Below are 16,560 nucleotides of genomic sequence, written 5' to 3' on the forward strand. Positions count from 1 at the left end.
TCCGACGTGTTACGTGATTCTGATAATCATAAAATTTTGCTTACATTTTTATGCTAAATTCATGAAGTTCAAGACTTCAAAGAGTAACAAACAGCTTACATTAGCATTTATAATATTAGTTGGAACTTGCTAACATAAGCTTATCATTTCATAAAAAAACATACGTTAAAGGCCATTTGTGTAAGAAAAAATCCACTTGAGTAAACCAATGTCTGTCTGTTCATACGTACACTTAATATGCACGTGACATTTGAATGAGAGAAAATGGGACGCCATATTGTCATCGTTTTCTTTTGTAACTCTGCTTTCTTTGAGCAAGCACGAGTTACACGACGAGGTTCAAATTTAGTCTTTATTTTAATATACATAAGAGTCACACTATTGATAGATTGTTTAGTAGGATTGCTCAGTCGATGCTTTTAAAGAAATTTAAATTTATTAAAATTATTATGTTTCAATATTTCAGTACACATCAACTATCGTAAAGGTACATACATTTATAGGGTATTTGCCGTCTATATATATTAGTAAAAAATTTAGATCATATAGATTCTAGAAACGTCATATGTGCCGTTATAAAACTGGCCGCTTCTAGATTTGCAACCTCTTTGACCCCGAAGATAATAAAAGAACATCGTCGAATCAAACGTAACATACATTTAACTCTAACAGCAGTATTTTACTTTTGTGACCGAGTTACAGGCGTTTTTCTAAACCGCATGTAAATGTGAACACCACATATGAACAATATCATCTATGAAGAACTTTGTAGATGATTCAAGTGGAAGGTTTCTATGTATGATACATGCGTATATTATAGTAGAGAAAAGCCAAGAATTTCAACTTTCCCAGCCGGAACAAAAATCCATTTTTATTTTCATACTTGTTCTTCAATTTAAAAGTTGTATATATGTTACTGCAAAAGCTCGAACTAAGGTAAATCTTAAGATTTTCCAGTAAACCCTAAGATTTACCGACATGAGTTGGTAAATGTAAGTATTTATTATGGTATTAAAGGGACGACGTTTTCGGACTTTTACCATTCCAACCTAACCTAACCTAACATGTAAATCCTAAGATTTAAGTAACATAAAGACCCTTATTGTGCCCGCGTGGAGTCGGGAAGTATAGCCAGTATAACAACGATAAGCCAGTAAACGATAGTCCTGACTCATCCTTATATTAATAACCACTATTTGGATTGAAAGACTCCTTCACTTACTGCCATTAACATTAACCATTATTAATAAAGTCTAGGATGAACATTAATATGACTTTATCTCATTTTATGCGAGAGCTGGTTTACATTACGTCGGACCGACTTTGATCTTCCGACAAATGTATCGGACGACATATTGATAACATACTCTATTCCAATCGAAGTAGGAATAAAGATAAACAAACCTTAGATTTACGCTTTACATGCGATTTGCTAATAGCTCAGTTATATTGTGATTATATAAAGTTTTATGATTAATAAATCTTTATTTATAATACGACACTATTACACTTAAAAATTCCGATAACAGTTTCATCGACGTTCAAAACGCCATTTTTTTCGCAAATCCATAGTGAATATCATAGATTAATCAAACTCTCGACCAATGATATCGAGTCAATTTGCTGTCAAATGTTGTTTATTTGGCTTTTCTCCACTTGTTGGATAGAGTTGTATATATATACTGACAGATGTTGTTGACAGGTGGCCTGTGTACAAGTTCAGGGGTATTGTCGCAATTTCTAAGGTAAGGTATTAAACATGATACTGGTATTGTCATATTTGAATATCTCACCTTATAACATACCATTGAGACCGGATAAGGAATCCAGAACAGGACTAAGAAAAATAACACCCTTTCAAGGCCAAATTCCGAGTCAATGAAAGATGTCTAGAATCTACGACTACTTATGCAGACTCATTTTTATATCGTAAAAAAAAAAACAAATAAAAACACACTGACAGATTTGAATAAAAAAAATATACACCAATGGCACGTCACGTGTCTGTGGAGTAACAATAAAAAAACGAGATCTGTCCTGGGACACCCGGTTGGAACGAAGTTACTTTCGCTATTTATTACGTATTAAATACAGACACGACGAAAAAAATTAACAAAGTTTGAGAATATATAAAAGACAAGAAATAAAACGTTACTAAAAATCCCATGCGAATTAAAACAGAAACAAAAAAGAAGTTTAAATAATGTTATATTAAACCTACATGTAATAGAAAGAGAGAGAGCGCAGGAGAAAGAGAGAGAAAGAGTCACCTGGGGCAAAAGTCATAACGCTTTGTCCTCACGTGACGATGTCTGCCAGTTCACTCTACTGTAAGCCGCGTAAAATACTTCGTTCCAAAAACTGTGTTAAAAAGATTATACTCCTCTTTAAGATCCTAACGCCAGTATCTAAAGTAGTTTTTATTTCCTTGTCCGTATTGCTTAAAAGTAAAGATAAGTCTACACCATTGTGTTACTTCAATAATTGTACAGACACAGTAGTGTGAGCATGCGAAGTCGGCTTTCGGCCAGCGACATCAATCAATAAGTTTAATTATTTCCTTGGACTAGCCAATAGCGTTTTACAATTTAAATACAAAAAAAAATTAAAACACATTCAGTGCAAAACACTTTTAAAAAGCATGTACGGCATTATTATTATATTAGAGTAACAACTAATTTAACTCACACAGATACAAATCAGACGAATAGAAAAAAAAAACGGTTCTAATATGAACCAACTCTGAACTGATTCTCATCGGCACTTCGTAACGCTCAGCATTTATAGCGTTTGCAGAAATAGCCAGCGTGTATTTGTATAATATTACAGCTGTTAATGATTATTAAGGGCACGATGGTTGAACAAACTTATTAGATAGGGTAGGTATACATGACTTTGGGATAACCTTGAATATGATAAATAAAAATGCTCTGGGGTCATCCCCTATCGTTCCTTGTATAATGTTTCTTTAACTTAACTAATATATTTTTTTGTTTAATTTACAACATCCACGGGCTCACAGTTGCCTGTGCCTTTTTTTACATTTTATTTTTATAAATTTTGGCGTTATTTTATATTTCTACTGAACAGCAGATCTTCGCTGGACTTCGAGCTTGTCGTCTTCTCGGAAGACGTGGCCCACACTGACAATTTTTTTTTTTCAATTTAAAATAATATATAAGTAATCCATAATAAATAATATATGATAATATATAAAAATACTGTATACAGTAGTTTTTTTTTTTTTTTATCCTAATTACTGCAATCCAGCGGGTCCTGCTCCATGCTCTTATAATATAATTAATTATTTAAATTCTATTACCTACATTTCTGACACAGCTATTAGTGTAAGAATGTAAATACGCACGCAAGGGTTACGTTTCTCAAATAAAGTCATGTACTTTACGCGTACAATTTTAAATAATTATTCATTTAGGTTTAAATTATTGGTTTTCAAATTCTAGTACTCTCAAAATTTCTATCAACTTTAAACTACTAATCTTGAATCTAAATGTAACGGCTTACTAAAGAGCGTAACTTACATTGTATACCCGAGTGTTTTCTCTCAGTCTATCGTCAGTGACTTTACATTCGAAAGAATAAGACAAACTAATAAATCGATGGGGACTATACCATTAGCAAAGGACTAAGTATTAATTTAAAACAATTATCTCAATAAATTAATTATTATCTTCATCTTAGGAATAAACATTATTATATGTTTGGAAATTTACTTGTTGGTAGGGCTTTATGCAAGCCCGTCTGGGTAGGTACCACTCTCTTATCAGATATTCTACCGCCAAACAACATTACTCAATATTGTTGTGTTCTGGTTTGAAGAGTGAGTGAGCCAGGTAACTACAGGCACAACGGACATAACATCTTAGTTCTCAAGGTTGACGTCGCATCAGCGATGTAAGGAATGGTTAATATTTTTTACAGCGCCATTGTCTATGAGCGGTGGTGACCACTTACCATCAGGTGGCTCGTATGCTTGTTCGCCAACCTATAAAATCAGTAAATAATTTTTTTTAGTAACATCGGAGACAGTACGACTTACACATGTGAATCTAATACGAAACGAGCGGTAAGGTTTATTGATAAACGAGTAAAAACCGTTACAGGAATTCTTTTGAAGTGTCGACATTGGTTGAAGATTCTTTTATTTTTATTTTAACTAACAATGGCACTCATTTATCGCGTGGATTCTACTGGTAAAATACCAATCACGGATCGTCGTCGACGAATTGAAACTGTTTGTTTGTACGTAAGTACAACTTATATGTTTCTGAGATTTGAATCATCGGACTCCAAACCTAATAAGACAAATTTATGTATGTTTTTTACATAACAATGTACAATAATATACATATATATATAAATGGTATCTGTAAGTGAACTTATTACAAAGTACTTACCTATTTTTGTTTTTATATCTAAACATTGCGATATGTGAGGGAACTGTAGGATCTTCCGCCATTTCTTGCTTTTGCCCTTGTTGCTATCGGAACCGCCTGAGGACAAACGTACACAATTAATATGTATCTTCATTCCTTTTTCATATGTAAAACTACATATTATTAAATAAAGTCCCCCCGTCGCGTCTGTACGCGATAAATCAAAAGGAAGGATACATAGGGTTATTTTTAGACGACTAATTCGTTTATTTTTTGTATAAATTGTCTGAAACCTAATGATGATTTCTGAATATATAAATATGTAGATATACGCTTTATGTAGATCCTTATTCTACCCATGCGAAGCCGGGTATGGTATATATACTATTATATATACTACTATATATACTATATATATATATTATAAACTAACTATTAGACCCGATCGTATAATACGAAACCACAAAGTACATAATTTTTTTTGATTATAGTCGAATTTTAAATTTCGAGTTTTAACCGAAGTCGATTAAAAAATCGCAATATGTACCTAATTAATAAAGTTTATGATATCCGAAAAAGTAACCTCGCAGAATACTATAATACATACATGAAAAAAAGAAGCAGATTTTGTCTATTTGTTTTGAATCGGTCTTTGCCAAAGTGCACTGATTGGTTGGTCTGTGTAATACGCATAAGTGACAAACAACTGGCTATCTTTTTATTCGCACTATTTTAAATACGCTATCTCTCTCACACGAAACGACAATGTAGTCAAACATTACGTGAAACAATTCATATGTGTCTTAGGACATACTATAGAGCACAAAGTGTGTGGACAAACATAAGTGCACCCACACTCTCGTAATCCGACGCGACAGACTTTTTTCTTTTTCTACAGATTTTTTTTTTCCTGAATGATGTAGTGCTGTTTGCCCCACTGGCCTTTACAGCGTCACCGGACGTTGGGGCGAGTGGAAGCAAGCAAAAACTCAGCCTTGAAATTGAACCCTTTCGGGCTCGAGAGTGACGTTCGTCCTGAGGGTGTCTCCTATGAGATCGCACCTCGGCTCAGAACGTAGTCGGTGGGGGTTTTTCTACAGAAAAACTCAATGACGTTTAATCGGCCCGACCTAATGATTTCAAGCCACTAGACCAGCGGGCCAATCAATCGAATGCTAATTGTGTTCGAAATTCAAATTAAAATAAGTATTAGAATTTTTTATAATTTTCATATATCTTTTATAGTAAAGTTCGTATAACATATTGTAAACAACAAAAGTAGCATGCGTTTTAAATAACTATTTCACTTAATATTCAATGAGAATATAGTTTTTCTATTTCGACACAGAGGGGATATAGAGTAATGCCTAATGTTTCATATATAACATTGACAAATAATACCCTTATTAATTTAACTTTAGATGCATACTGGTATTTTATCTATACTTATATTAAGAGAATGGATCTCTGTCAGTTTGATAACTCACCACGAACATTGTAACACGCTGAACTGATCGTAATTAAATTTGGCATTGAATTAGCCTGGAATTTAGACATGGGCATATTAATGTCAGGTTTAACGGGCAACATTTGACACGATCGTTGTATAAAATATACAATCATAGAATATACAGCTAGTATATTGTATATTACAAGTCGATTTCATGTTATGTTGCTCATTAGCTTTTATTTGAGCCAATTACCTACAGATTAATGTTTTATTTAAGTTCAGTGTGTATTATCGAGGCCACAATAAATAAAATATAATATGCTTACGAAAAAAGATACATATATATATATTTATTTATTTTTAAATTTGAGACACAAAATTTAAAACAAATAAGATAAAATAAATCCCATAATAGAATAAGACGACTTTAAAAAAAAAAATCAGTTATTTTAAGCGAATACTAGAAATAGAGGCGCTCGCATAAATTCAAGTTAAAAAAAATTGTAAAGGCGTTCCACGAGGATCAATTCTTATTCATTTTCTCTTCCTCATTTCTATAAATGACTCGCCATTTTTCGAAGATTCAATATTGTTTTATATATATATTAAAAAAACCTTCAGGATAAAAACAGCAATTCAATCAATTGAAACTACTAGATAAAATAAATATGTATAGATCTATTGCAGGTATTAGATATTATTTTTCGAGATGAAAAGTAACTTACGTGCTACAATAATCTATCTCTGTACCAAATTTCATTCAGACCCATTCAGCCAATTCGGCGTGATTTACTGATAAACATACATCTATCCAAACATTCGCATCTATAATGTCAGTAAAATATTATAAATGATAAACAACAAATGATTCAAAAATTATGATCCAGTTGAGTTACTTTCTTCGTTCTTGAGTTATTTCTTTCCGAGCGAGATTTTTCGATTGTCCAGGACTATTTATAAATTGTCTATTTAAAAAAAAAAAAAATTAAATAGTCGTGATTGTTATAGATGACCCAGTGGTTAGAACGCGTGCATCTTAACCGATGATTTCGGGTTCAAACCCAGGCAAGCACCACTGAATTTTCATGTGCTTAATTTGTGTTTATAATTCATCTCGTGCTCGGCGGTGAAGGAAAACATCGTGAGGAAACCTGCATGTGTCTAATTTCAACGAAATTCTGCCACATGTGTATTCCACCAACCCGCATTGGAGCAGCGTGGTGGAATATGCTCCAAATCTTCTCCTCAAAGGGAGAGGAGGCCTTTAGCCCAGCAGTGGGAAATTTACAGGCTGCTAATGCTAAAATGCTAAATGCTAATGATTGTTATATTATGATCTGTCGCCTCCATCAATAAACGGATCATATGACGCAAATGAAACTAATATTTAAATCTTTATAGTTATCGTAGGCAGCTCCCAGCACTAACGCCTTAAACCACACACGTTCAACTTTATTATATTAGATATACAGTATGTATGTATGTATGTATTATTAGATATAGAATAGATATATAGATTGAGGTTACGCAATGCATTGATTTATAATTGAAATAAATTTTAATAAGAACTGGATCGCTGGCCACGAGCTTGTCACAACTGGAGCGCAATTAAACGCTAAATCTTGTTAAGTCACTTCACACTGACCAAACTTTACCGCTTTCATAAATGTTAATTTACGTACATTACATGACATTATTCATTGCGTTCTATTTTCAAATATGATGATATATTATATCATAAAACTGAGAGAGATACTTTTCAATTCATATCAAAAAATAAATTATATAATGGCCTTCATCTGAATTCATCACGGTATTTTAGATATTATTATTTTTTGGTCTTTTATTTGTGCCGAGAGGGCACAGATTATTGCCAATGTCACGTGCGAAGATATTTTAAATGTAGGACAGTTAATCAAAAAGTCAAACTAATCATTTTGCGAAACAAAGTATTATAATATTCTAGTAAAATTTATAAACAAAATCAATCATATAATAATGATACACTAGACAGCAAGTTGTCGCTGACATAGAGCGCTGGCGACATTACGATTTATTCTTAAACAAAATCACAGACTCCAGCGCTATACGATGTTCTCCTATTGTCAGTAACAGACCTCTCTTTAGATTAAAACGCGCCGTCATATATCTCAAAACGTTTCTTTGGAACGCATATATGTTGTAGATTTTTACATACAATATTTAATTTACTTCTATTTATCTGTCGAAGTAAATAGTATATTTACAATCCAAGATTTAAATCGAGTAGTGTAGGACGACCTCAGGCACGGTGGAGTGACGATTTGAGCAAGACGACTGGCAGGAGCTGGATGCGAGTTGCCGAAGAAAGACCACAGTAGCGTGCATTTGGAGAGGCATATGTCCAGCAGTGGACGAATGTGGGCTGATGATGATGATAATGATTTAAATCGATTTTAAAGATATTATATGATACGTGCCAATCGTTTGATTTTTCGATCGATCAAATTTTTTTTATTCCTTTTTGTCTTACATTAATAAAGTTATATTCTATTCTATTAAATATTTCAAATCTGCATCAACAAACGATCAAGATATGTTTTTTCGTCGTCAAAATCGACCGGAGAGGTTATTGACACGCATAAGTTATGATACAAAAACTATTCTTACTAATCAACGATCGGACGATCAAATATAATTCGTTAAATAAAATCATTGTACCAATATAGCGATTGATTTTTGATGAGATTTGATTGAAAACGTTAGACATTTCAAACTTATATTGTAGTAAATTTGAATTAAGTCACATTATTATTTTTGGCAGAATAGTTCTAAATTAGTGTCACTGTTAACCAAATTATTAAAATAAAAAAAAAAAATCATTTAACAGAAACGTATATTATGATAACGAAAATGTACAAATAGGGTTTAAGGCGCAAGGTTTTCCGCAGCGATAAATCGTGCTCGTGTGGAATGTCTAACAGGCGATTGAATTAAGACTTCAGTTAGCGTACCCGACGTATAAATAACACTTTAAGACCATATAAGAACTTAATACAGTAATTAAAGTTCCTTAAGTGTCGAACCGCATCAAATCACACCATTTTCATTTAACACGAACGTGTCAATAAATGTTATTCCCAGGCGTGCAACATTAAAAATCAAAATTTAAAAAAAGTAACTAAAACGGCAAATGTAATTATACCATATGAGGATTTTAAAGGTTGACGTCAATCATTTTGATTTAGTGTTGCCAACTTAATATATCCTATGAAGTAAAAGAATTTGGAACACTTATATTAATAAGAGAGCCGAGATGGCCACTTAGTGGTATAGCTTTAAGCCCGTCTGTGTAGGTACCAACCACTCATCAGATATTCTCTAGCCGAACAGCATTACTTAGTATTGCTATGTTACGGTTTGAAGGGTGAATAAATCACTGTAACTACAGAATAGTATAATAACATCTTAGTTTCCAAGGTTCGTAGCCCGTTGGCCATGTAGTTAATGTCTATGGGCGGCGGACTACTCATCATATTGTATATATAAAAAAAAAACAATCTGGACTAAAATATGAAGAAATTATTTTCATCTTGTATTTGGTTAGGAACCGTATTGGAAAACAACCCACCCCAATGGGAGCAGAGGCTCCTTAACAGGTGAAGAGACGTTTGCCCAGATGTAGGCTTTTTAAGAGATTTTATTCATTACATTAAAGGACATTTTATTCCATCCACAACTGCTAGAAGAACGCCAACCATCCCGATCTTGGGCAGCCCGCATAAAACCCGTACCTGCCACCTCTTTTAAATAGTCCGTCCACCTCACCACAGGTCATCCTACACTACGTTTTTACTATTTTATCGTTCGTTTATTTAAATTCCTATTTAAGGTTTCTATATGGTACATTTTAAGTAGAAACTTAAATATCACAATATACTGAGTTAGGAACATACTTTTTGCAACGCTTAGCACAAAGATACGTTTGTTATACTTCACGTTTGTGTTACGCCAAGTAATTAATACTTAAATCCTATGTTAATGTGAACCTAGACAAAAAACGTGATTTATTAGTTAAATATTTGTAAAGCCTACTCTTTGCTAGACTATTCTCAAAAAAAAAAACTAATAACATACATTTTATATAAATTTTTTGATCAATATTTATTTCTGGGAGATAGAATACTTACAATCATGTGATTAGATCGACATCTTAAAAAATATAATTAAATAATGAACTCATATTTTTACTTTACAAATATATAATATTTTAGTTCTTGTCTTTGATATATCTTATATATGTAATTTTGTCGGTTTTATGATTATATACTCCTGTATATTTTTATTTTTAAACAGCATAACAATAATAATTTTAGGATTGTACATATATCTACGAACATGTTACATAAATAAATTCAAAAACAAAATTAAAGTCACTATAAGTTAAGTTAATTCAAAGGTGCAGGACCAACTTAAGTTAACTCACTTGATTTGAGTAAGAATTAAAATATATTTTTTAATGGCTCCTACAATTTGACCCAAAGTCTTAACATTTAAAATTCGTTAATTAGTTGTACCGTTAAGTGAGAAGAAAAACATAGAATCATTTACGGTCATATTAGGCTAGCATTTGAGCCAGCTAAGGTGTTTTTAAAGTGTAAACAATCTTATACGAACGATTTACTTGAATATGAAATAGTCGATCTGGCACTCCTTTTCGGGTCATTGACATTAAAATATATTTACATTAAAAAAAAAAAACTAGCCTATTAAATAGTTTAATCTTTAATTGTAAACATGTGACGTGACAATAAAGTTTGACAGTATAGTAATATATTTGTGACTAAAAATATGAAATCATGATGAGAAAAACTAATTCATAGATGATTTGACGAGTACCTACTTATGCGATAAAAATATTTTCGATCTTAACACCAATTCTGTGTATCTATGTAATATTTATATATTAATAACTAGCGACCCGCCCCGGCTTCGCACGGGTGCAATACTGCCACTAAATATACAACAGCATGAATGTGCATGTCTTATACAGATAAACCTTCCTCTTTAAGCAATCTATCTATTAAAAAAAACCGCATCAAAATCCGTTGTGTAATTTTAAAGATTTAAGCATACATAGGGACAGACAGCGGTAAGCAACTTTGTTTTATACTATGTAATGATAATGATAATTAGTTTGAACTGTATAAAAAAAATGAGTTCTCTAATGACATATTTTTCATTTTTCTTTCTCTCTAACATTATAATTTAATCGAATCTACACTATTTAACTGATTTCAAAAAAAGAAGAGGTTCTTAATTCGGTTGTTGTTTTTTTTTTTATGTTTGACCTCAAAACTCGGTCATTTGTGAATTGATTTGGAAAATTATATTTTGTTTGTAACTTCCCATTTCAATTTGAAGAAATACCACCTCTAAGGATAAAATATGGTTTTTTTTTTCTTATGGGACTTGAATTTTACTAAAAATTTATTTTCTCAGAACAAAACATAAGTATTTTAAGGACGTTCTTTAGTTGTTATCGTAGAAGAACCGTTATATACTCGGAAGACCAGCACCAACCCTCATCACTACTAAATAAAGTACTGTATACGTATATATACGGTATATGTACTATTATTTTATATGATATTGAGTGCAATGAAGTTTTTTTATTATTATTATTATTAAAGCTTATTTTAAAACACTTTTGTTCGCGTATTAATTTATTACGGTGTATTTTCTAGAAATGCATGAAACCAGTCGATCGGCGCCATGAATGCTAATTAAACAAGTTCACGCTTGTCCCTATCCTTAGTTAGTCAATTCACTTGTATTCAATTAATTATTTAGGCGTATTGGGAGTGTTGTTATGTGAACAATTTTAATAATGAAATTGCATTTTCCATTTATAATATACCGTTTACGTTTAAAAAAAGAATGCTGCGTGCATTCTTTTTTTATGACAAATTATATTTTATATTTGAGTAAATTTAAATTCACAACTGTTCGAAGATAATACACAAGCGCTTTTTTTTTAAATCCAACTTCGGCAAATGTCTTATTATTTTTGTTAGGTTGGTAAGTGAATCCACCTGATAAGTGATCACCTTCGCCCGTATAAACAGGCACTGCGAGAAACAAACCGCAATCAATCAATGCTACCAACCTATCTATCTACTATGTTGTATCCATTGTGTCTTTAATTACATTGGCTCAATTACTCTTAAGCCGAGATTACCGAGTGATTAGGACACGTGAGTTTTAACCGAAGTTTGCTGATTCAAAATGCAAAGCAATAGTGTTTTAACCGACATCAAAAAATGAGTGGTTATCAATTTGTATATATATAAGCTCTGACATTTATGAACCGATTTGAAAAAAAAAATCTTTCAGAGAATATACTGCCCATTCAGTACTTAGGAGGAAAAAATACATAAGATAAAGATTTTTACTTGAATTTTATTTTAATTTATGTGAAGTCGATTTTTTTGTGCTTGTAATAAATCAACTCGGTCTCGGCGCTAGAGGAAAAGATCGTGAGTTAAACTATACTCTATTCCAACCTCAAGAGGAGAAAAGCCAAATAAACAACATTTGACAGCAAATTGACGCGTGTGACATTTGATATCACTAGTCGAGAGCTTGATTAATCTATGATATTCACTAAGGTTTGCTCAACTTTATTCCTACTTCGATTGGAATAGTGTATACATGTGTCGGGTGAAATTCTGCCTTACGTGTTTTCAACAGAATGCATTGGAACACCATAGCGTATGGGCTCCAAACATTCTCAAGAGCAGCCCTTATAGGCAGAGGGCACTTAAAAGCTGTTACTTTGCTTAGCCTTCAACCCGGAACTGCCGTTTTATTATTTGTTTTTTAATGGAAAAGATTGATGAGAGTTAGGAGCGTTTTAAAAAAGTGTGACTTTCAGTTTTTAAACTTATCCGTTTGGGTCTTGCTATTACACGTGTATGCGTAATTTACGTAGAAAATGTGATATCGACTCTAAACTAAATTCAAATGTCAAGAAATACCATAAAAAGTTTTTATTTGAGTTTCCATTTATTACAACTCAGCAGTTTTTGTTATTGTACCAAAATTGTATACAGATTAAATAGCACCCTGTCAAATTATTTTATTAAAAAAATAAACAATTTGTACATAATATTAATATGTAACAGGTCGTAATTTTTATAATACGATAAAGTTCAATAAACTTTTGTTTTGTGTTTAAACCAAACATGTGACATAATGCGTTTGAACAATTTTATCTTAAGTGGTTTATGTAACTGTCTAACCTTTGAATGCGATAAGGAACAAAATATATTACGGACATTATTATAAAATATCGTCGTTTAAATAGTAAATTCTATATAAAAAAAATTAGATTATTTATTTTTATATTATTATAACGGGTCAACTTTATTATCTTGGTGTGCGTGACAGCTACGTTTGACACTCGCCAAGCGTCACACTACTTTACTAGTGTGCGTCTACTTAGAGGTCAACAGTTGGTCACTAGTTTTTTTTCGACGCGTTTTCAGCTTTGAAAGTCTACCTAGACTTATAAATAATTAATCAAAGAGAAAAATAGTATTCGTTATGTGACCGAATTTTAAATTTGGAACTTTTTTTTTTTTAATGGCGTACAATATTTGGCTCCGATTGTATGTCACCTTTGTCTGTAGATACTGGTAATGTAATAAAGTTTAAATCAGTTTTCAACAACAATTATTGCAAACAATAAGGTCAAAGATATGTTTCGGGCCTGCTATTACACTGAGTCACACATCAAACCTAAATTCACAAAGTATTGATGTCCTCCTAAGTGATTTCGGCCTCGGCAATCATTTTCAAGGACTAGCCAGTCGCGCCGGACATAGTGTACAATTGCTGGCAAAAACAAGAATTCTCTCAATCGGTGGTAGCAGAAATAGCGAAATAGTAGTGTAAAAATACTGTGCGTGAAAACGCATCAAAACAAATAAGGAATACTTTTTTTTTTTTAATACAACATATTATAATATATGTATGCCAAAAATGTATGTATAATCTTGTATATATTAGAATCTTTTTTAAACCAAGAATATCTCTTTGCAAGAACTTGAAATGTATTCTATGTATAACTACAAACAGCATATCACCAGAAGAACAAGCTTTTGAACTTATTTCAGTACAATAAACACTGATTAATCCATTACAAACTTTTTATTTTTTAAAGTTTGTTTATTGTCAAACCATCGATATGACAAATATTATAAAACTTTGATAACAATAACTAGATTGCAATGAATAATTTGTTAATCATTTATATTATCTTTATTTGATAAAAAAAAAATTATCAAATAAAGTTGATTTAATGCAGGTCAATTCAGATGCAATTAATATAAAAAATAAAATCATACAATCACATTAATGTTTATAAATAATATTCAATATGAATTTTATTTAATTGACATTTAAATAATTACTATAAAGATCGTCCATACTATATATAAAACTAGGTATTTATGGATATGCTTTAAACTTATACTGATTTTAAAAGAGGGTACGGGAAAATGAATATTAAGAGAAATAAGAATGTACTGTTAAGTTTGTGTGGTCTTACATTTTCAAGAACACTTAACATTTTTAATAATACCTCTCCAAAATACTTCTCAAATAAATAAGCGAGTGCTAATTACAGTACCAATGCTAATATACTAGCTACATGGTGGTTACATTTATGTATTTGCGATTTGCTAATAGCACAGCTATATTGTGTGCAACAATTCTTGATTAATTTATCTTTCTTTATAATAAAACACTAAAATACTTATATCCACTTTCATTTTAGTTCCAAAATCCTGATAACAGTTTCTTCAACTTTCAAAATGGCATTTTTTTGCAAATCCATAGTAAATATCATAGATTAATTACGGTCTCGTGAATGGTATTGCATTAAATTGCTGTCAAATTGTTTATTTGCCTTCTCTCCTCTTCTGGTTGGAATAGAGTATAGATTGGTACATTTTTCATGTGTAAGAAATGGTTCAAATCTCATACAACCTTACTGTCTATGGGCAGTGGTGATCATTAACCATCGCATAGCCAATTTCACCATTCTCCTATTATTGTGGAAAAAAAAATCTGAAGAAAACAGTATTGTAACTAACTAATCACTACTACATGGAACTAATCACTAAATGAACACCATTTATAAGTATAAACCACAATCTTTGTATTTCAAGGTTGTTTTAAATGTTTAACATTTAATTAAAACACTGTATTGATACAAATACTAGGAAAACAGAGAATTGTGTATATTTTTAGTGATCAAGGATATTTAGTCCTATGTAAAACATTTCTGATATCATAAATTTATATTCATATAAATTGTTTATGTATAAAAATAATTGAGGTACATTGGCCATGAAATATTTATAATAATTAGAAAAATGTTTTTTTAATTTCAACTCCACAATATCTTAAAGCACTACAAAAATATATATATATAACCTTCTCCTCAGAAGGGATAGAGGCTGTTACTTTAATTAAGTAAAAAAAATGCTTTGATTTAAGATATAAGGCCAAATTGTAAATATGATTCCTTCAATTCAAAAGTTCTGCTAGAAATGTCAAAGTAAAGTTATAATTTTATAAAGTTTGTTTAAATAGATCACTAAATATAGTAAAATATTTTACCAGGAATATAAATAATAATGACATACCTCAAGTCGTAAATTACATTTCACAGCTGATTACAGACAATTATGACTAACGTGTAATGTCTAATGGGCCAGCCGTTTAAGATTTATTTACTTTTCGGCCGAAGATAGCCGCTATTACGTGCATACAGGAGTCTATTGATCAACTTTATTAATATATATTAAAACACTGATTATTAGGTCATTCAACTATCCCTGTTTACAAATTGCACGGTAAACAAGATTCACGCACAACTCGATACCATTTTAAATAAATAATCCAAGAGTCGCTCATGAATAATAATACGCGAAACTAATTTAAATTGTAAATAACAACGTACCCTCTCTGGCTTTCAAGTAGACAGTGTTGGCTACGATATTTTCTAATTCCATCAGTTCCAGTGTGGCGGATTTTAAAGTAGACCCTCCGGAAAGCTGGTATCCGCCGTTGCGGCCGATCTGCCGCCTTCGCCGCGTGCAAAAAGCCGCCCATCAATGAATAACGCGCGATCTTACACAGAACTTACACTGCACAACATCAGCTCAGTCACTCTATAGTAAACACTGCTAAACAGCCGCGGGAATAGCACAACCCTTGAAACAGAGACACGCAACGAACACGAATCACGATCTCTCACAGGGGTGTGACGGGTCGTAACAGAGCTCGCATTTCAGTTTTTTACCCACAAAGAGTTAACTTTACTCGTTTAAGTGATGAAAGTGAAATAAGCCGGTCAGTTTCTTTCAGTTCTCTGTTACGCAGAACACGCCCCGGGATCGTATCGTATAGTTATTGACGACGGATAGCGATACGCTACAAATGACCACAACCGCAAGCAAGGTACGGTACAATTCCAGTTGCCATGATATAACTTTATATGCTACTATTATAACAAAAAAAAATGGAAATATAATATTCAAATAACAATATTCGTCATATGTTATATTACAAAATCGATTATCGTTTATTAAAAGGTTAAAAGATCATACAATAATAACTATTTTGATGAATCAACATTTCATTAATAATTAATAAAAAATA

General features: G+C 31.8%; 1 protein-coding gene across 2 annotated transcripts in view; it reads right to left on the reverse strand.

Annotated features, from left to right (window-relative positions):
* The window catches only part of Gprk2 (G protein-coupled receptor kinase 2), an 80,238-nt gene extending 63,863 nt beyond the window's left edge, over positions 1-16,375 (reverse strand). For both annotated transcript variants that reach the window (XM_026633807.2, XM_026633806.2), the window contains exons 1-2: positions 15,860-16,375; positions 4,419-4,514 (exon numbers count right to left, since the gene is read on the reverse strand). In XM_026633807.2, coding sequence (XP_026489592.2) covers positions 4,419-4,514; positions 15,860-15,911 — 148 coding nt within the window. In that variant the 5' untranslated portion in view covers positions 15,912-16,375. The remainder of the gene's footprint in view (positions 1-4,418; positions 4,515-15,859) is intronic.
* Between the last annotated feature and the right edge of the window lie 185 nt (positions 16,376-16,560).

This window comes from Vanessa tameamea, chromosome 24 (genome assembly GCF_037043105.1).
Source record: "Vanessa tameamea isolate UH-Manoa-2023 chromosome 24, ilVanTame1 primary haplotype, whole genome shotgun sequence".
Classification (NCBI taxonomy): domain Eukaryota; kingdom Metazoa; phylum Arthropoda; class Insecta; order Lepidoptera; family Nymphalidae; genus Vanessa; species Vanessa tameamea.